Genomic DNA, 23,171 nt, shown 5'->3' on the forward strand with positions numbered 1-23,171 from the left:
TGAGGGAGGAAAGTTTAAGGGGTTATACCTTTTTGAAATACAAATATCTCTTCTGGGAAAGGTCTCACTAATGGTGTTTGGAGTTACACATTAGTAGGAATAACTGAGAGCTTGTGCCAAGCTTTTGCCAAGTTTTGATAAAAGAAGGGGAAAAAGAAAAGAATACATGAAGGGCAACAGAAAAGTAGAAATAGAAAAGTGAAGCTGTTGGTAATATCAATGTCTCTCTATTTCACCTTTTCCTAGGCAGGGTTAAGCCCATCTTAGAAGATCAAGGACCTGAAGTTGTAAAAGTATCTTTCTAAAAGTCTCTCAAGTTTGCTTTGATTTATTGTGTCTATTCCAAATACCTAGTGCCATACAAAGGCAGTGTCCTATGGCCTTTGGCAAGGGATGATATTCTTGAAAATTTGTACAAAACTGGAATTTCTTTACTCTTTGGGAAGGCTAGAGAACCCATTCTGAGTTAATTAAAGCACCAAAGTATTATGTAAAGTGGGATATAACAACAATACTAGTTCAGTTTCAAACTAATCAGTGTGATATGGGGTAAGTTGTAACCTGTCTGATTTTCCTTATCTATAGAATGAGAATGTGGAACTAGGGGGCCCTTTTTTGTTTATAAATATTAAATCTAAGATCTACTCTAGCTCGAACATTTTATTTTTCACTCTTTAAAAGATTATTAATCAAATCAATCAAAAAAGCATTATGAGTACCAGTATTTCACTATTTAACAATTCACTAACAATTTAATGCCTCCAATTTCCTGTTGTAATGTATGCTACCTACCCCATCCCAATAAGGATCTTGATGCCTTTTCCTATTACATTAAGGTCAATCAGCTAAGACTGGTTTTCCCTCCTCTTTGTACCTTAGTTTCTGTAGTTATAGGAAAAGAATTATGAGTCAGGACATCCAGCACATTTTATTGGTTCTCTTGGCCTCTCTTGCCTCTTCCTTTCAAAGAAGAGAAGTAGTCCTAGACAGAGTGTAGGCAGATGGCCAGGTTGCTTTTCCTAATGAGGAACAACCTGCTTTCTTTCATTGTTCAGTGGAGTTCAGAGGGCTGGGAAGCACCACATGGAATCTCACATATCCTCGGTGCATGAGGAGGTGGCATTAAATGACTGGCTGGCACTAATATGAAAATCCTCCCACCTGGGAACTTCCTTTGCAGAGCAAACACACCTTCTTTAAGAAAATATCAGCTGCTGATAAACTTAACAATCCCCCTTTGTGTGCACTTCTGGCCTAACTCCCACCCCTCCTAATGCTGTCAGGTATGTTTGCCTGTTTTCAGTGCTGTGCAAAATCAACTGCCATCTTTACAAAGACACCACAGTCTGAAGCAATCACTCCTTCCATCCCTCTGATCCATCCCTCCTTCTCAACTAAGGTTATCTTTGTAAGGGCTGATCCCCATGACTGAAATACTTTCCCTCCCCTCCTCATCGTCACTGAGTCTTGGGAATCCTTGGCTTCTTCAAGAAGTAGTTCCAAGCACCAACCATCTCCTACATGAAACCCTTCCTGCCTTCCCCTTAACAATGATCTTGTATTCATTCAGTATATAGCTATATATGCACATGCTTTCTCCCCTTTCTGCATAGCTAGGTACTGAGTCATGCAAGCTAAGACTCAAACTGGATCTTGGTAGTGTCTGAGCTCATTTTTTTTAGACACACTAGTTGTTTAGAGGTTTTTGGTTTTATAGCCCTTTTAAACCAATTATATTAAATGTAGAAATTTATTCAACAAATTCCCACTCTCCACTCTTAAAAGGAGAGAATATATTGGTTTTGCCTTTATGCCAACAGATCATACTATACAACATTACAACAGGTCAACAAACATTGTTATAGGCTCAAAGCCTAGTAAAATCCAATTAACAGATAATGAAAGATTTAGTTCTTTCCCCCTAAAACAAAGTTTCCTCACAAAGTTCATCTGCTTTTGAAACTACAAGTCTTCTATCTGCTGGCAAACTGTATAATGAAAAGTTAACCACCCCTGTGTACAAGGGACTGTGTAGGTACTAAATAGACATAAAAACAAACAAAAAAACTTGAAGCAAGTCTGTGTCCTTGGAGGTGGAGAGTATGGGAATATAATATGTACTCAGTATAGTGCTAGAAAAAATTGATCAGGGGAAGATCACTAATTGGAGGATCAGAGTTGACTTCCTAGAGGTTGAACCTGTATTCCATGGCCACTTCCAATAAACTGATTCCTTTCCACGGAGCTCAAAGACAGCTCTCCTCCACCACTGAGTGTTTCAATATCATTCCACATTCTCAGGGACACAATCAAAGAACTTTTCCCCATAAAGAATTTAAGATTCATCTCTATCAGCAAGGCATTTTAAAGTCTTATAACTATTCTGTGAGCCTAGGTAGTGAGTTCAATTTACAAATGAGGAAGCTGAGGTTCAAAGAAGTTCAATGACTTGCCAATAGTCATTCAGCTAGGAATTGTCTACTCAGATGTTGTAAGTACAGTGCCATTTTCACAACACTTTTCATGCAACCTTTTCAAGCATGGCTATTATATCTACAATAAAACTATAGGCACTTTGAGAACATCCTAGCATGACCTTGGGCAAGTTACTTATTCTCTCTGTGCCTCAGTTTCCTCATCTGTGAAACATAGATAAGACCTCTAAGGTCTCTTCTGACTATAAAGATAAGATCCTATGAATAGGGGCTATGTCTTTGATTTCTTGGTATTCTTCTCAGTAACTCTTCCATTGAATCCTCAAAAAATTTGATTAATTAATTCATTTGTTCTGCAACACAAATCTTTTGGCAAAACAGTTTTACTTAAATATGTAGCCAGCATTCACTAAGACTCTGGCCAGAATACAAAGTTATAGGAGATCTTTTAAGACTCCTCCTGTTTTACATTTTGTTTAAAGCAAACACTATGCATTCTTAGATCATCAAATGTCCAAAGAAAGTAGTGCCACCAGTTTGAAGTCTGTAACCTGTCAGAAGATGCAGCTTACCTTGCCTTTTCCCTCCCTTCTCAAGAATTTATTATCCCCAAAATCCTCACCGCTCTCCCACTAGCTTTGTGTTGAATGTCATCACTGAAAAGGTCAAAAACAAACTTCCCAGAGCAAACACCCTTTGGGTGAATTGTATACTTAATTGAAAATCAAACTGTATAAAGACCCTGGAGAATTCTGTTTATCTAGAGAACAGGTATGACAAGAATGTGGCAACCTTTCTCTCCTCCTAATATGACTCAATTTCCATTAAAGGACATGATCTTGATGAACAAGGACTAAACCCTTGGGCCATCAACAAAGAATTGTTCACTTACAGATCATTATGGGAAAGCCCAGAGTCTCTGAAAGAATTTTCAGGTATTTCTTCATTTTTTGTGTCTGAGATTAAAAAAAAAAAGGACCACCACAAAAATATACACATGGTTAATCTTTGATGGGAACTGCCCTTTTGTCTCCAGCGATTATCCCATTCTTGTCATTCCCTTTCAGAAACCACATATATATCACTTACACCCTTGAGGGCTACTATTGCCTGAGCCTCTAAAAATATAAGGTAGCCAAGTCAGGTCATAAATCAATACAGTGAAGGGAATATGGTGGATAGCACAAAAGATTGATAGACAATGAGATAAGGGAGAGGTAAATTAATGTAAACAGGGAAAAGTGGGGGGGGAGAATGGAAATCTATGAGGAAGTTTCTGCCCTTAGTATAATTAGTTTAAAAAAGATTATGAGACAAAACAAGCCCAGATATCTCTCTGATCAGTAAGACTCCAAACTCTACCTAGAACCCAGTATAAGTTTTAGCTTGCATGGTTCAATACCAATCTATGCAGAAAAGAACAGTGGAAAAAGATTTACTAAGTGAGTTAGTTATGAAGATATCTGTTTTTTCACTGTACCCCCTGCCATTACACCTGAAAATAAATTACACCTTTTTTACACTCAGAGAGAAACTAAAACTTATAGATTAGAGGATAGATTTTAACTTCCTAAAGAATCATTCAGCGCTTAGATTTTTTTAAAAGTTGTATTAACATGGATTGTATCCTTTTGCACAAAAGCAAAACATTAGAATGGACCACCTTTAAACCTTGACATTTTAAACCCCAAGGCTAAAAGTTTGCTCATACACATGATGCATGTTATATCTAAGGAGGGATTTGAACTCTGGTCTATTGATTTTAATTCTCAGGCTGTCTTCACTATGCCACACCCTCTCCACCAAGTTATCTTCCTTACATTCAAAGATCTTTAAATGTGGCTATCTTAAAAGATTGAGCTCCTTCCCTGGAAGACTTCAAGCAGAGGCTAGATGATCACAAATCCTATTTTAGTAGGTGGATACCTTTTTAGAATTTTTTAATTAAAATTTTTAAATAAGAAATACAATACTGTATTGATTCCAAGGCAGAAGAGCAGTAAGGGCTAGGCAATGGAAGTTAAGACTTGTCCAGGGTCACATGGCTAGGATATGTTTTAGAAGGTGATAGACTAGATGGCCACCACTCAGGTCCCTTCACCTCACAAATTCTGTGATTCTAAGTCTTCCATAAATACATAGATAACTGAATTTACTTTATAAATGATATACAGGTTTTCTTCAAGTAGTAAACTGCAGAACAATTTTACCTCCACTAAGAATGAGTAGCACCTCGTTTTACTTCTAAGAGATGGCCCTGGGTTCTTAAAGGGTCTGCCAGAGGAGGACAAGTAGTCTATAAACATACTTTTTGGGTCAATGGAAGGATCAGATGAGCACAGCTTATTCTACAAAGTCTGAATGCCAAATGATGTATAATTTTGGTACAGTATCTTTTAATGGGTTGGGACCTGACATGGTAGAAGAACCATTCATATCAATGGTCTTTCAAAGTCAAAAATGTTGAGCTCTTACTTTCACCAACCACTCCTTATTTAGTGTTTACTATGTACCAGTTCCTATAGTAGGAGCTGGGATACAAATGCAAAACAGAGACAGTATCTGCTCTCCTGGAATTTATATTCCATTTATGGAGGGAGGAATGAGGCACCACATGATAACAAGTTAACATAGGACAGATACAAAATCAATTAAAAGTGATTTGAGGGTGGGGCACCAACAACTGATGAATGGAATTTCTAAGAAGCAGGTGAAAATGGAGAGCAATCAGGGCAAGACAGATGCCATGCAAAGGCACAAAAGTATGAATTTGAATAGTGTGTAGGGAATAGTAAATAAGTGGGCCCATTTGGATGCAGAATAAAGTGGATTCATTTGGGTGGAGAGTAAAATATTTGAAGTGGGAGTTATCCTAAATCAGACTGGCTAGCATAGTTTCATGACAGCCTTACAGAATGAGAGCTCAGAGAAACTTAATTCAACAAAAATGCGAAATCCTGCTCTTTGCTTTACTCAGAAAATCTAAGAATCTGTAAGAGTCTGTCTTCGACTCAAAGTCTAAGAATCTGAGTAAGAGAACCAGATAGCGCAGAAATAACACCATGCTGTATCTTGATGGATATAGACCTAGCTAAATAAGGGTGGTACCAGAAGCAACAACTCCAGAACACAACAATTGCAATTGCATTGCATAGTTCAGGGCAAGCCCTGAAATCACCCTCCCTTATTGCTTGCAGGCAATAAGCATAGAACACAATTTTAGATAATGGAGACATGTAAAGGGCATGGTGGGATCACAGCTGTACAAAGTTGAGGGGGGGAAAAGGGAGCTTAGTCTTTTGGGCACGTGCCAATACTTACTTCGAACAACACTCAGGCCAAAGAAGTGGGGTTCTTTAATGCTCAACAAGCCACACACCTGCTGGAAAAGCTCTCTTCCTGTAGCTTTCACCTACGTGAGGAAAGAAAAGGAGAAAAGCCTAGAATCAGAGCTCTGTGGGTCACAGACTTTGCTGCTGCCAAGAAAAAAAAAAAAAACCCATGATAAAGTTCTGATGCCAGTGCAGTCAAATAAACCACCTCATTTGTTTGGCCTTCTTGTTTGTCAGGTTGTCCTTCTGTGGACATGATCCCTTTATTGCCAGATAAAGATGATAATAACTTTGATACAGCAATTTGCAAATTCTTATTGTTTGAGGTACATTTTCTTATCTGATTCTATACTACATATACTATAGTATACTTACATACACATGCACACCCACACATACATATATACACACAAACATACTATGCTCCTCCTCCTCCTCTTTCATAGATTAGGAAACTGAGGTTCAGACACTGATTCATATAGGTCCAACAAACGAGAATCTGAGGTGGACTTTAAACCCAGATTTTCCTGACCCTAAATCTATATCGTAGCCATCAGACCCCAATACTTCCCAAAGCATGGAGCAGCATTATAGGTAAGCCTGGTGCATTGATATACATATCTATCTAATATGTGCAACAAACTTCCTAAAGAATGTGCTCCCCTACCAAATTCTAAAAGAAAGCCTGAATGACACCTTGGAACGATGTCTTGGATACATCTTGGACTCTGCAATAAGTCAAGAAGCATTTATTAAATGCCTACTATGTGCTAGCCTCTGGGCTAAATATGCTGGGATACATATACAAACAGAAATAAATATAGTCCCTGCCTCCAAGGAGTTAACATTCCAATAAGGGAAAGAAAATATATGAAAGGGAGCCAAAAGTGGAGTATGAAGGTAGGGGGCATGGTAGAGAGACAGTCCAGGGAAGATGAATCAGGATTACTTTCTGGAGAGGAATGAAGACATGGTTGGCCAAGGTTTCTTTAAAAAGGAGGGTCTGGGAGGTAAAAACCTATCTGAGGGAAAGGAAATAAGGGCAGAAGGTACTCCCAAGGTGAGAAGAGGTCCACAGGAGTAGAGTGTGCCTCTAGGGCAAAGAGGTTTCTATGGTATAGAAGAGACAGTCCTGAGAAGATGATACAGTAGTGTAGCCTGGAGAGGAAAGAAGTCTGCTGAAGGATGAAATATGCCATACTTTTTCCACTTTATTTTTCTTGCTTTGGGGGGATAACATGGCTAATGTGGGAATATGTTTTGTATGACTATATACTCATAACTGATTTCAAATTGCCTGCCTTCTCAATGGGTGGGGTAGGGACTAGAAGGAGGGAAAGAATTTGGAACTGAAAGCTTTTATTTTAAAACTCAAAGCTTTTAAAAATGAAAGAAATATGCATCATAAACAAATATAAGGAAGAATGAAATATGCCACAAATGATTTTACACAAATTAAAGCTGAAAAGTCTGATTGTGAGAATCACAATTTTTCCAGACTGCCTGATGAAGCTTCGACTCCAAAACAATACAGTCAATAACTATTCCAGCAGCTTCACAGAGATCAAGAGATGGGAGAGATGGCAGATCACTGAAATCCAGGTCCGATACAAAAAACTGAGCAGTTCAGAAAATGGGATGTAAGAGCTTAGGGATACAAATTAGTTAGAGGTCTCTGAAAACTACTTCTGACATTTAGTGACCCTGCTAAAATCTGCTTATGACACTATTCTAGACCCCCAAGCTGGGATTACCCTAGTTGACTGTAAAAATGTGGTTATCCTTCTCTCCTAAAGAAACACTTGGGTCAAAAAAACTATGTTGCTTATTCTCTCTCATACTCCAAATCTGTTCTTTAAAATTCATTGGTACTTTTTAAATTCCTTTTTTCCTACCAGATATTGTCAATTGTCAGTCACTCTGCATTTTTGAATGAGTGCTAGTCCTTGATAGAAAACTTTACTAATTATCTATGTGGGAAACCAATTTTTATAGTCCTTTGCTCCAGATTAGTCTCTACTGGGGTCATTCATAAAAACAACAGATATACATATATCCCTGAACTACTCCTTTATTATTGCCTAAGGGCCACTGTGCCAGAAGTCAGAACTTTCTGGAGAACCTCTACATATAAGGAATTCCAATGCTGCTCTGGGTTTTGGTTGTTTAAATTGGACCATTTATTGTCACTACTATTGAAATCAAGTTCCTAGTATGGTTTCCTCAACCTGACATTAAAGCCAGAAGCAACAATTTAAGAACTATTGGCTCTTATGCTGCAGATAAGTTCATAGAGTGGCTAAAGGTTGTGTTATGGAACTATTCATCTTTACTATGAGACAAACAGTGAGATCTGAACCAAATTAAGAGGACAAACACTCTTGGACAGCACCTCAGAGCTGGAAGGGACTTGAAGAAATTGTCTAGTTTAGCTTGGTCACTTTGGAGATGAGGCAGGTAGAAACATTATATGCAAAGAATTTTAAAATTAAAATAAACCAGAGTAATCATCTAGCACATATTGCTAACACAAATATGGACCTTTAAACACAGAAATGTATACCTTTGCAGATAAGGGAATCCCAAAGGATTTAAACTAAGATGTGACAACAAGTGGTATTTGATGTCAGGTAGCTATTCAACCCTGTCCAAAAGGTAACACAATAAATCATCTATTCCAAAAGCTATTGTGCTGAGCATATCTCCATTTACTATTCTGATTATCACTTTCCCCCAATTTTTGTTCTCTTTAAATGAAAATACCATCTTTGGGTATCACCCAAGCTACTTTCTGCTTTTCAGGGACTTGTACTCCTCAAGACTCTTTCATCATATTAGGATGGAGAGAAGAGAAAGAGAAAAGAGCAGTGAATTAAAATGAAAAGGGAGTGGAATTGTCTTTGAAATGAGACTCCAATTCAATGAGGGTCATTCCTGTCTGAACACATCAAGCAACAGCTATTTCCATTAAAAGCCAACCAGCAAACAGCTTTCTGCCTCCCCATCCAGTTCTTGCCACCAAACATTTCCAAATACCCAAAGAGGTGTTGTTGACACAGTGGACTTATTTCTCACAGTTATTAACAGCTTCACTGGAATTTCACCCAACAACAATTCACAGGCAACTTTCACTTCCCAAATCCCCATTTATAATAAGAGGGAAAAAAGGATGACCATATAAAATACAAAGGAACTAGATCTTGCAAACAAGCTGGATGAAATCCAATAAATTCTGTTCATTGAACTTCTTCATATCCAAAATCTGAGTTAAAGAAAAGTAAATATGATCTTATCCATACTTGTAATTCTAATAAATGGCCCTCTAATCTCAGTAATCACAGTTACAGGCAATATTTTTTTGTGAATCACGGAGAGCTAAATAAGTGATGTTGAAAATTTTCAAAAGGGCTTGGCTCCTTTAACAAATTAGCTGCTAAGACAAAGAAACTTATTCACACAGAAGAAGGGGCCCAAAATGAGTAAAGTCAGAAGTTCACAGTTCCTTATATAATATTCTTTTTCATAAGTTGGGATGCTTGTGTTTGTTGATTATTATGTTCATAAGAAAAAAGAATTTTTAAAAAAATTGGGTGTGGCTGTACTAAATATCATAGAAATGATGTTGATTCAGTAGAAAAAGTATTGGACTTGAGAGTCAGGGAAGTTTCTTGCTTGTTCATTAACTGTGTTGAATGATCCAAAAAATCATTTAACCTCCATGAAGCTCAGTTTACTCAGCAGTAAAATGGGGTGGTAGAAATATTTATCTTACAAGGTATTGTTATTATAAAATGAAAATGATGCCTCCTTGGAATTTTTTGTTTCTTTTATATTGTTCTACCAATAGAATTACAATTTACTATAAAACAAACATTTAAGTACCTAACCTGTTAGATATGGCAAGAGATGAAGGGAGAAGCAAAAAATTTAGATGGCACCTCCCTTAGTAAAGGGACTGAGTGTAAGAACTTAAAAAGGGAAGCAGTGATCCTTAAAACCAGCATGGCTACTTCAAATGCAGGTCATGCTAAGCCAATCTCATTTCCTTTTTTGACAGGGCAATTAAAACTGAGAGATGAGGGAAATTCTGTAAGGAAAGTTTGCCTAGATTTCAGCAAAGCATTCATCAAAGTTTCTTATGCTATTCCTCTGGACAAGATGGTGAGATGTAGACTAGAAGTATGGTTAGCTAGATTCAGAAATGGGTTAGTGACAAGTTTTATTAAAGATTCATTTTCAACCTGGAGGTAAAGCTTAAGTGCAGTACTCCAGGGATCTGTTCTTATACATAAAATACTTAATATTTTTAAAAATGTCTTGGACCAATACAAAGAAGGAATGTTTATCAAAGCTGCAATTGACACAAAGATGGAAGGGAAAACTAACACATTACATAAAACAAATTGAAATGCAAAAAGATTTCAGCATCTAGAATAATGAGCCAAAGAGAATGAGATGAAACTTAATGATCAGTCAATAATCAATTGTTAAGTAAATGTTAAGTGCCTAGCACTGTGTTGAGCATTGGGGGATACAAAGAAAAGCAAAAGACTGAATGTGCTCTCAATCTAATGGGGGAAAATGTGTAAATAATTGTGTAAAAGCAAACCAAATTAGGAAATCAGAAAAATTTTCCTATGGAAAATAGGATTTTAGTTAGGACTTGAAGAAAGCCAAAGAAGTCAGGAATAGAAATAAAGAGAGAAGAACATTCCAGCTACAGGAGAGTGGCAAGGATGCCAATGCCAGTGGACCATGATCTTAGAGGGAAAGAGAGGGCATAAGAAGAATGGAATGGTCATGAAGGGCATTGGACCTTAAAGAATTTTATGTCTGACTTACCCTACCCCAATAGGGAAGCACTGGAATTGATTAAGAATGGGGGAGACATGGTCAGGACTATGCTGCGTGGAGGAGGGAATGGAGGGGAAAGATAAAGAGAGACCTACATGGTTACTCATTATTGATCTGTCCTTCCCTTCTGCTCCTTTAAAAAATAATGAGATAGAATTTATCTCCTAAGCAAAGAGAAGATCATGTCTGATAAAAGGCATCAGCCTCTCTCTAGTTGATAGGGAGTATGTATATATCCTTTTCAAGGATAAGGATTATATCTCTGTAGGGCCTAGTGTGCAGACCTATCTCAGTCTTCTCCGCTGCTCATTAACTATTAACAAGACTGTGAATTCATTATTAGAAGGTTGACAATAGTGCCTCCGCTAAAAGGATCTTCTCAAAAGGGGAGGGACATTTTCCTGAGGACCCTCTGTTCAACCTGGAAAAACATATGGGTTTTGTTGTTGTTATTTATTAATCCTATATCATTTCCACCTTAATCCTTCATTACAAAATAAGTATTCTTCTATCTTAGTAGAAAAAAGGTTTGTCTGCCAGATCTGGGACATGAGAACAGAAACAGATATTGAGTTTAAACAATGAGGACCTAAACTCAGTGCTAAATCCATCGAGTTTTATATTACACTAAAGGCCCTAGGGGAAGATAGAACCTACTCATGGTAGAGGAGATGCCCAATAAATCTCAGAAGACTCAGTCAGTTGGTTGGCCAGTCAAGTAGCATTTATTAAGCATCTATTACATAAGGCATTGTTCTGAGCTCTGAGGATACAAAAAAGGGGGAAACCTCCCAAATCCCTGTTGTCAAGAAGTTCACAGTCTCAGGGGGGAGACAACATGCAAACACCTATGTACAAATAAAACATTCAAAATAAATTGTGTGTATGTGGTGGTGGTGGTAGTGGTGGGGAGTGGTGTCAGAGAAAGCACAAAGATTAAGGAGGAGTAGGAAAAGCTTCTTGTAGAAGGTGGGGCTTTTGCTGAGACTTGAAGAATGCCAGGGAAGCTAGAATGCAGAGATGAAGAAGGAGAATATTCCAGGCATGGGAACAGCCAGTGAGGATGCTTAGAGTAGAGAGATGGAGTGCTGTGTTAGAACAGTTGGAGATATGATTAGAGCCTATGCTATGTGAGGATTGGCTGAAGGAAATGAGACTATATCTTCTGAATAAGAAAAGACCAAGGGCAGAATATAAGAGCTGCCTTCAAGTATTTGAAGAGCTGTCAGGTGGAAAGAAGAGATTTATTTTGCCTCACTCTAGAGGGCAGAACTCTTGAACAGTTTTAGCACTGTCCAAAAGTGGAACAGACCAGTGATGGACAAAACTACTGCCCCCAGGCCAGATGCACCCCCTGAAATGTTCTATCAGGCACAGGGACATTATTCCTAATCTGATGAACACAATGAGTAGGATACAATACAATGAAACTTTGAAAGAATTGCCTTAGAAAGAAACTGACAGATGAGCATTTCCTTTCCTTTGGCCCCCTCTTTAAAACGTTTGCCCATCACTGGAATAGACTACCCTAGGTGACAGAACACAGCGGTGTTTAAGTATCTGAAGGGGGTGACCAAAAGGAGGAGGATAGATTTGTTTGGCTTGGTTCATGGGGGCCAGGACTAAGAGCAATGGGTAGAAGTTACAGAGAAGCTGGGTCTTGATGTAATCAAAACTTCCAGATAAATGTAGAAAAAGTGGAACAGGCTACCTTGGGATCCCCTTGGGTTCCTCTTCTTTATAAGTCTTTAAGCAAAACTTGGAGTGTCTACCTGTTGAATACCTTGTAGAAGGATTCTTGTTCAGGTAAGGATTATACTTGATGACCTGGGAGAGTTCTTCCAATTCTGAATTTTTTGTGATTTTTGTCATCAACAAGGTGTTTTGGACATGGGAGGTAAAGTAAATGTCAAGTGTCACAGATAGTAATATTTATATTAAAATTTAGGGACGTGTTGAATCTGAGGTACCAGTGGTACATGCGGTTGGAGGTATCTTATTGGTAGGTGGAGATGCAGTGCAGAACTCAGAAAAATATTGGGTCTAAGAGGCCAACAGAGGAAGTAGTAGGGTCAAGTGTCAAGTTTTTCAGAGATTAAAGAGGATAAGAACCAATAAAAAGTCATTAGGTTTAATAAATGAGAAGTTACTTCTATCCTTTAAGAGGGAAAATTTGGCAGAGTAGTGGAGGTGAGAACAAAATTATCAAGGAAGTGAAGGCACTGGATTTAGATAACTTTTCAAAGAAATTTAACAGAGAAGAGGAAAATAGAGATAGGACATTATATAGCAGAAGAGCCAAAAAACAGCTTTCTAGGCCTGGGGAAAACGGATTACATTTTTAGGCATTTGGGAAGGATTTCATGGGAGAGAGGAAGCCCTTTCAAGTTTGAAGGAGATGAAAGAAGGGATGAAAAAAGTCAGGAGAGAGGGAATGGGAAAGAGGAAAGGGAAAAAACCATTTACATAGTACCAACTAACATACCAGGCTGTAGTAAGGTGCTTTAACAATTATATCATTTATTCCTCAAAGTAGGTGTTGTTATTAACTTCATTTTAGAGTTGAGGAAATTGAAGGAAGCAGAGATTAAGTGACTTGTCTAGGGTTATACATATATTAAGTTTCTGAAATCAGACTTGAACTGAGATCTTCCTCACTCTAGATCTAGTACTCTATCCACTGTATCACTAGCTATCTCTGTAGTAAGATTAGGTAGGAATAGCCCTTCATCTAAGACAGGAGAGAAGACATTGGATGATAAAGCTGAAAGATCTTGGAGATCAATAGAAAAAAGGAGACTCCTGTTAGATGGCCTCATTCTGAAAGGAAGCCAGTGAAATCTGGGGTTAACTTCATTCTGGACCTGAATCCCAATTTTGCTATTTTACTGTCTGTGTGTGAGTCACTTAAGTGAGCTAGACCTCAGTTTCTTTATCTTTCAAATGTAAAATGTTGAATTATATGTTTTCTAGAACCTCTTCTAGTTCCAAATGCTAAGATACTAAATGGGTGGGAATCTAAGTTATTTGCTTTAAGAATTTGTATATTGTTAGGAAAGGGGGATGGGAATAGTGATGATGAAAGGGTATAACCAAAGACATGTTGTTGCTCTTCAACCATTTCAGTCATGTGTGACCCTTTGTGGCTCTATTTGTTGTGATTTTTCTTGGCAAAGATACCAGAGTGGCTTGCCATTTCCTCCTCCAACTCATTTTTAGATCAGGAACTGAGGCAAACAGAGTTAAGTGGCTTACCCAGGGACACATAGCTACTAAATGTCTGAGTGGATTTAAATTTAGGAAGATTAATCTTCCTGACTCTAGGCTCAGTGCTCTACCACTGTACTACCTAACTTCCCCGAATCTGACCTAACCCCAACCAGGGAATCATCAAAAATATATCTTAAAAAAGCATACAAAACTTGTCTAATGGCCTATACTTACTTTTAGTCCCCTCCTCAAATGGGACAGCTTCACTCACTCTTTCCTAAAGGGCAACACTAAATCATGTCAGTGGCAGCCACTAGTGGTGTTAAAATCAGCTGTTAATCAGTATCTGCTGGCCCCTTTAGGGTTTTCCTCTCTATGGCTCTAATTAGCCATGAAGACATTCTTGTCTACCCCATCAGGTGATGAACATAACTGGCCAGAGACTAACCTGGGATTGAATGTCTAATTCCATTCATCGCTCCTCTCCACCCCTGTTGACTTCCCAGACCATGGACTTTGCCTATTATTGATGGCCATGTTACCTACCTTCAATGGACTCCCAAGACTTTGAACCCAGGGTTTCATGCCTGTATCAACAATATTTCTTCTCCTTCCACAGTCTAACCATCTCACTGGAATTAACTTGTTGCCTGACTAAACCTTAAGTATCTGCTAGGTTCCTTCTGATCCCCTAGACTCCTGGGTCTTGGCTTCTTCTGAAGCCTCTCCCATCACAGTCTAAGCTCAGCAATATACCGGGGCCAGCAAATAAAAACCTTATTAGTCAATCAACAATCAGTCAAGTATTTAATTGCTTATTGAGTGCTAAGCATTGGAAATTCTGAAATAAAAAACATGAATGAATAAATAAATGGCATAAAAATGATCTCTGCCTTTAAGGGGCTTACATTCTAATTTGGGAGACAACATGCATCTTTGGCCATGGTTAATGGGTAGATTTGTTTTGCTTGTCTATGTTTATAAAGGAGGACTGATTGGCTCCTATTGACTTTTTTTTTTCTTGGTAGGGGAAATGAGGAAGGGAAGTGATTAAAAGAAGAAGAAAAAGCAAAGAACAATTAAAAACTGAACAGAAGAGATCTGAAGTTAGTTCAAAGGAAGTGACCAAGATGAACAGCACTGGAAATAACCTACTGAACCCATTCTTCCCTAATCAATGCTCATGGCTTCATGTGTAATCCTCTTTTTTCTGTTCATTGTTTTTTGGAAATGCTCAGAGATGCTGGTATAGTTCACAACAAATGCTGGCACAAGTTCACAATAACAGAAAATAAAGCAATTATTTTAAAAAACAAACAACTATTAGTTTCCATCTTAGAATCAAAACCATGTATTGGTTCTAAGGCAGAAGAGCAGTAAGGGCTAGGCAATGGGAGTTAAGTGCCCAGGGTCACACAGATAGGGAGTGTCCTGGCTCTCTAACCACTGAGACATCTAGCTGCCCACCAGGGATTCTCTAGGACTTATATAGAAACATCAACCTCTTTTTAAAGAAGTCCACCCTCACACAAAGGCTTCATACATTCAGGTACCAACCAAACTTGGAGATCTGTCCCTAGATATGCTAGAAGGTAAGAAGGATTACTTACTCTTCACTAGGACAGTTCAGACAAGATGCCATGTGAAATGATTTTATTTTTGGTCTAGACTTTTGATTTCACAGGTATAGGGAAATATTGGTTGGAAATGCCCTTTATTTATTTAGGTTAGCATTATATCTGCTGTGCATATACTCTCTATGTATATGTATCAGAGGCAGAACTTGAACCCAGGTCCCCTTGACTGTGACCACCAGCTCTCTATCCAGGATGCTCTTCATGTGAGCAGATCACAACAACTAACTTTTAGATGGTGCTTTATAGTTTTCAAAGCATGTTATTCACATTATCTCATTTAAGACAAGTACTATGATAATATCCCTACTTTACAGATGGGGAAATTTAAGTTCAGAGAAATCAAATGATGTGCCCACAGTAGCCCTAGTGTCAGAGAGAGGATTTGGAATCATTCCTGTCTTGATTCCCAAGTCCTACACTGTTTCTAACACACCACACTGGCAAAGAAAAATCAGTCCCTCATGCTAAAACTCATAGAGACCAACAGCTCTAATGACTGATAAGAAGGTAAGAAGTTGCTCCCAAGTTCTCACCTGTCTGTTCAGACCCACCTTTATCCTAACACGCAACACCCATCCCTGGAGACACTGTGCTGAATCTTCTAAAATTACTCTCCCTTTGAAAGCTATTACCCTACGGCTGTTTGTTTGGAAAGATGCTAAGCCAATAATAAGGAAATCTTACTTTTTGTTACTTTTGGAGTTACCTTGACCAAAAGCTTCTCCCTCAATTAGGTGTTCTCTCTCCTTTATTTCCTCCTTACACCAAATCATTTTATAAACTCTTTCCGACTCCAACTCTCTAAATACAGCCAAGATGGATGAGAAGCTTCCTCTTTTTTGAGGATCAGTACTGTTCCCCTAAAATTGTCCAACACATGTTCTTCACCTCCTAAGTAAATCTTCTGCAAGTCTAGGAGGCAGAACCTGGCATTTGTGTGCCTTAGGCAAGGTTTGAAAATTTGTACTCTAACACTGTCCACTGGAAGTTTTGAAACTTTGCTATGATCTGTGAATTAGCTTAACTCACCAAAAAAATAAAAATAGCATTTTCTGGCATTCAAGCAAAGGAATATTAGAAAGTGTCTCTTGTCAAGACTTTGCTGAAGCTTACATCTGAGAGAGGTGTCTATGCCTCCTCTCTCTAAATCTGTCTGGATTCATTTTCCTCTAGCTGTCTTGCTTAACATTTCTCTCAGAACTGATAGGACCCATTTTTTTTTAAGTGAGAGCATTTTTTGGCTAAAGTTGTGAAGATGAGAAATGAATCTGAAATTTGTATGTTTTTTATGTTTTGATTCAGGTGTGAAATTCTGTTTCTTTCTCTAAATGACTTCTCTCATATTGGTCTCCTCTGACACATGGGAAAAGCAAAGTTAAAAAAGCAAACTTCATCTAGGTCGGGGGCGCTTGCATATCAGGATTAGAGATGGAAAGCTGGTTGGGTATGTTATTACTCTTAGAAAGGGAATCATTGTTCAGAGTTGAGGTAAATACTGAGGGTTTCTTCTGTGACAATTAAGAAGCCCTTGTTTGAAAAACAACTTGAATTTTTCCCCAACAATAGGACTATTTAAAAGAGGTTTCTGAAACCAGTACTAACCTGTGTGAGGAATGTTTTAATATGAACATTTTTTTCTTTTTTTGGTCTTTACTGGGTCAATAATGTTAAAGTCCTGTTAGGTATTGGCTTTTAATCATTAGGTAAGCAAACATGAAGTCAGTCAGCTAAAATGGCAAAGGTTAATTATGCTAGGAATCTCCATTCTGTGGCTTGTCCCAGTCAACAATCCTGGTAAATGTAAGGAAAACCTGGATGTGGGGTGCATAGATGCTAAGATGTTTATCTTTTCTCTCTGATATGCTTCCAAGTGAGTAGGGGTGTGAAGTGGGCATCAGGGCAAATATGAATGCTTTATTAATTGCTTTAGTGTGCAAATCTGTTTTTGTAAACCTAGCTGCTTGCTTCTGTTGTCTCCTGTATGATATCCTCTGTCCATTCCACCATTAAATTTAAAAGTCTTACAGTGAAGATATGACTATATCACCCCAATAAACTTCAACGGTTCCCTTTTACCTACATGATCAAAAAGCCTCTATTTGACACTCAAGATTCTTTACAACCTGTTCCTACTGTACCTTTCTGGTCTTCTCAGACCAGTACCCCATGCCCTACCCCATCCCACTGGCCTCCTTGCTATTCTTTGAACAAGACACTCTATTTCCCAACTCTGGATATTTTCACTGGATGTCTCCCATACCTAAAAGCTCTCTCTCCTCATCTATACTTCCTGGCTTGCTTTAAGTAAGAGTTAAAATTCCACTTTCTAAAAAAAGCCCTTAATGCTAGTGACCTTCCCTTCTCTGTTAATCATCTCCTATTTATCTCATACACAGCTTGTTCGAATGTTGCCTCCACTATTAAACTGTGAGCCCCTTGAAATCATGGACTTTTGTTCTCTTTGTATCCCCAGTGCCTGGAAATACTGTTGATGCTTAATAATAAATGCTTATTGACTGATAATTGGAAACTCTACTACCCTATATTCTCTATTCATCTTGGATGTTGTATCATCCATTAGAAGGGACAGTGACATCTCACTGATGTCAATACTTATGACACTTTGCGATTCAAAAGAATGATGTTAGGGTGTTTTTTCCTGTTCAAGAAACTCTGAATCCAAAGAAATAGGTATTTTAAGACGAGTGTGGGGCATAAAAGGAAAACAACGAAGAGGGGTAAGGGAGTAGCAGAGATAGAGAAGAAGCAGTAAGAAGAAGAAAGGAAAAAAAACAAAAAAAAAACAACTAAAAGGTAGCTCTATCACTCAAACACAGCCAATTTTGATATTTCAATAGTCAGAAAGAAAAGAAATATAGGTAATCACCAACTTTGGGTTAAGATCAAAAAGTTGCTTTGTGGAGAGGGTACAGATCTGTAATTTTATTGATAGGAAATTCCCAAAAGTGAACCCACCCTCTCTACCAGGGCAGACCAGTCACCAATTTTGGGCACTGGGAGACCAAGTGATTTGCCCACAGTTCCACAGTCACTATATATCAAAGGGCTCTCTAACTCTGAGGACAGTTTTCTATTTACTGGCATAGTGATGTTTCTCTAAATATTCTTAAAAATCTGTCCATTGGAACTTAGAAAATATTTCCCTGAAGAACAATTTCATATATGATGAAAAAGCTCCCTAAGTAAATCCATAAAACCCCCTTTAATCAATACTTATGACCCTTTGTGATTCAAAAGAATGATGTTAGGGGTTTTTTTCCTGTTCAAGAAACTTGAAAAAAAAAAAAGAATTTACCTTTAGTTGTAGCAGTGGGGACTGGACCTGTGACTCTACTGATTTAGAGAATTTCCAGGTGAGGAAACTCTAATGCAGGTCAGCAATCTTCTCCACAACTTATTTTGAGCATCAGTCCTAAGACTTTTTGGTCTCAGGACCCCTTTATAGTCATTAAAGTTTTATATTCTTACACCCCCCCAAAGAGCTTTTAGAATGTAGGCTACACTACTATGCTGAAAATTAAAATGGATATTTAAAATATTTAATTGGTTTAAAAATAAGAATAATAAACCCATCACATATTAACATAAATAGCATGCTTATGAAAAAATAACTGCAATTTTCAAAACAAAAATAATAGTGAAAAGAGCAGCATTGTTTTAGATATTTTTGTAAATCTCTCTTATGTCAGGCTTAATAGAAGACAGCTGGATTCCCATATCTGCATCTGCATTCAATCTGTTGCAATATGTTCTTTGGGTTGAAGTATATTAAGGAAAACTGACTTCAAAGGAAAAGGCAGTTGGGAAAAAGGAGAACAGGAAAATAGCATCTTAAAATTATTATGAAAATAATTTTGAACTTGAGAACCCCCAAAAGGGTCTCAGGTACCCCCCAAGGGATATAAGGACCACACTGTGAAATAGTCTTTACAGAGTTATGTAGAACCTTGATGGGGTTTAATTGACCTGCTCGGGGTCACATATCACATACATGCCAGAGGAGGGACCTGGAACTCAGATCTTTCTGGTTTTGAAGCCAGTTCTCTTGTCTATGATACAGTAAATGATCATGTAGATCTTAGCAATATTTCACATATTGTTTTTTGGTAAATTCTGATTTTCATTATGAACCTAAGCATCAACATGGACAAATCTTTAGAGGCAATGAACAAAAAGGGATGTACATGAAACTATGAATTTGTATGTTATGGGCTGGAGTCATATGTGAAGGTGATGCAAAAACAAAGATTATAGATACAAGTAAAATTTTAAAAGGCTATACCAACATCCTAATAATGAGATTTTTGGTATTCTAAGATTACTTGATTGGAAGGATGGGAAGAGAAATCAGATGGTGCTTGAAGATCAGGAAGAACAGTAAGGAAGAAAAAGAAATGCCCAGTTTTAGCTGCTGGATCTTATGATTTAAAGACCACCTTTCTGGAGTGCCAGGACAAATGTCCATAAAGACACACAAAGCAATCCCAAAGAAAAGAACAAGCTTCAAGCCATAATGTGGAAGATGAGAAGAAGAAAAGAAAAAGTTAAAGGATAGGGGGAAAACATTTGCAGTCATGAACCCTTTTGGTAATCTAATTAAGCTTTTGAACAGCTTTCCAGAATAATATTTTAAAGTGAAAAAAAATGTATTTTTCTCCATGCAAGCTCATGAAGATCTAGAGGTGTGGGGAAGTTCCCACAAATTATGCCATGAGGACGAGTTTAGCCTAGATAAGAGCTGTGAGCATGCGGAGTGGGGCACCATCATACTATTTGAAAGGCAGGTACTTTTAGGTCATGCTTTATAGTTTTCAAAACACATTATACTCATGTGCTGGGTTCAAATGTGGCCTCAGACACTTCCCAGCTATGTGTCCCTCAGCAAGTCACTTAACTCCCATTGCCTAGCCCTTACCATTCTTCTGTCTTGGAACCAATACTATGTAAAAAAAAAAAGTATGGGGCGGGGGAGGAGAAAGACTGTGAGGGTCTACATGGCTATAGATGAAACAAAACCAGAAGTAGTGAGTACAACCTGGAAAGAGGCCAATTTGAAAATAATGTAAAGAAATACTAACTACCAATTAAAGTAGAAAGGGCTGCTTTGGGAGGCAGGGGATTGATTGCCTCTCCTGGGAGGTCCTGAAATAAAAAGCCTAAAAGTCTGAACTCTCTTCCAGTGCTAAGAGTCTGAGAATAATCATAGTTCCCAAAACTAAGCAGTATGTTATCAAGTGTGACCAAATCCTCTCTGCCTTCTCCTAGGAGCATTAGTTTTCACCGATTTCCAGGTACTCTCAGATAGCTCTCTACATCTGAGTAGTCTCATCATTTTTTTTCATATTCCTTGAAAATATTTAATATACATCTCCCAAATCAGAAGCACAACATCATGGTGTAGTGAGAATCACTGGACATGGAGTCCTGAGTTCAAATCCTTACTAACTCTGTGACTTTGGACAAGATAAATAAATTCTCTGGACTTCAGGTTTCTCCTCTGAAAAATGAGAGTTGGACTAGGTCACTGCTGAGACTCCTTCCACTTCTAGATATAAGATTCCCCACTTGGATTATACTGAATTCTCTTTTTTGCAGGATAGGGAAACTAAGACCTGGAGAAATTCAATATTTTCTCCAGGGAAATACTGTGAGTCACTGAATTTGGCTCTCCAGATGCTTACTTTTGGCCTTGATCCAACAACTTCACAGAATCCTGAAGCTGGAAAGGACCTTAGATGATCATCTGGGACAGTGATTCCCAAAATGGGTGCCACCACCCCCTGGTGGGTGCTGCAGTGATCCAGGAGAGCTGTGATGGCCACAGGTGCTTTTGGGGGCGGTGAATAACTGTAAGGGGGCGGTGATAGTATGTGACAGGGGAAGCTAAGTAATATTTTTTTTTTTGGAAAGGGGGCGGTAGGCCAAAAAAGTTTGGGAACCACTGATCTAGGCTAACTTTCTCATTTTATAGATGAGTTAAGGAGTTTGAGAGGTGAGATTAATTGTTCAATTGTATAGCTAGTTAATGGCATAGACAAGATTGGATCCAAGGTTACACAATCCCCAGGGCTTTTCCACGATGCAGTACCATTTTCTTTCTCCTTCTACTGGCCAGGCATCTACTACTCTCCATGCCAAATTCGTACATCAAGATTCAAAGAGGGTGAGTACAAAGGAAATTTCTTAGAGATTCAATCATTTCCTCGAAATAGAATCAGCCAGAATGTTAAGAGATCTATTAAAACTATTCCTCCAGATCCATGATCACCCCATCTCAAGGTCAGGACTAGTAGCCAGAGTCCCTATTTTTTAAATGTAATCATTTAAAGAGGAAAGGAATGGTAAAATTTACTCAAAGATAGATCAGTACAAAGAGCACATCAGAACACATTAATCCTGTGTGTCTCACAGGGGTAACCAGCAAGAGAACTCAAGCTATTGCCAAATAAGCTAAAAGTCAGTTAACCAAGGTGCTTAGCTTTTCCTACAGCACTACAAAGAGAATGAGCATTTTCTGCCCTTTTGTCTCATTCCCTGGACTGCAGGAATTCAAACAGGTGTCTATTTAACATATTTCAGGTCCCACAAACCCAAGAAGAGGAAACTGGGAAGACTCACCCCAATGCTTAACCTGAGTTGATCTCGGTTGGGCAGCAGGATGCAGACATTCCTATATTCCAGGGTCATCTTGCTTTCAGGTAACTGTTTGTTCATGGTAGAGCTGGGGGGAGCATTTCAAGCTCACTTCCGCCACTGAGAACTCTCTTCAGGAGTGAAGCCAGGCTCCCTCCATGTCACCTGCTTGCCAGGAGATAAAATACTTCAGTGTCAAGTTCATGGGAATGGGAAAGGGGTGGGTGGGACTGCTGAGCAGCTGGACAGCCTGTATGTAACACAGGATGTTTTTCACCTCATTCCAAGAGGAGAGATAAACCCTGTCCTTTCAAAGGTTGCATTCACTGAAATCATTGTTAAATTATTCTCGCATTAGTCAGCCCTTTCCTTGATTAGTAGAAATGGTACATTAGACCAACCACACGTGGGAGGACAAATGATACCTCTCAAAAATTCATCCACCACGAGGAGGAGTCATTTGCATGATTTCCCCCCCATCTTTTGCTCCAGGCTTAGTCAGACTATGGAAATGTAGGGGTTTTGAACTTCGGGCCCTTTCCCAGGGAGCAGGGTTCAAGTTTATAAATAGCCTTAATATGTGAAACCTAGATCAGAATGCAAACAAACAAATCACACTCCCAGTGACACAAAGCCATTTATTGCTCAGAAGAGTGAAAAGCCAGCAGGTAGCAGCTGACTGCACTTGCTGGAATACCCTACAGACACCGGACCAATGAATCACCCAGTTAAGACACCTAACAACAACAGGAAACCAGAAAGGCATCCTCCACTCCTTTTATTACCCCCCTCCCCAGCTTTCCTATCCATAGTCAAAGGGGTTTTAAAATTCGAATATTTGCCAACTCTCCTGGATTTTAAAAAATATTTATTTACTTAATATTGATTTAGAATATTTTTCTCAACTCTCCTGGATTTTTGAGGCTGAAAGGACATTTAAGAGAAATGTGGACTCTGAAAATTAAAGGGAGGTGAAAGGTACAAAAGACATCTTGAAAGCTGACTGCATCACAAATAAAATGAAATTTAAGTTAAAAAAATGTAAAATT

The 23,171-nt window shown here is 38.4% G+C and overlaps 1 protein-coding gene across 1 annotated transcript in view; it reads right to left on the bottom strand.

Moving 5' to 3' along the window:
* FRMD1 (FERM domain containing 1) overlaps window positions 1–22,203 on the bottom strand; it is a 49,850-nt gene extending 27,647 nt beyond the window's left edge. Inside the window, exons 1-2 of the mRNA XM_044675483.1 lie at window positions 22,108–22,203; window positions 5,757–5,847 (exon numbers count right to left, since the gene is read on the bottom strand). Coding sequence (XP_044531418.1) covers window positions 5,757–5,847; window positions 22,108–22,203 — 187 coding nt within the window. The remainder of the gene's footprint in view (window positions 1–5,756; window positions 5,848–22,107) is intronic.
* Window positions 22,204–23,171: the final 968 nt, after the last annotated feature.

Source organism: Gracilinanus agilis, chromosome 4 (assembly GCF_016433145.1).
Source record: "Gracilinanus agilis isolate LMUSP501 chromosome 4, AgileGrace, whole genome shotgun sequence".
NCBI classification, from domain to species: Eukaryota; Metazoa; Chordata; class Mammalia; order Didelphimorphia; family Didelphidae; genus Gracilinanus; species Gracilinanus agilis.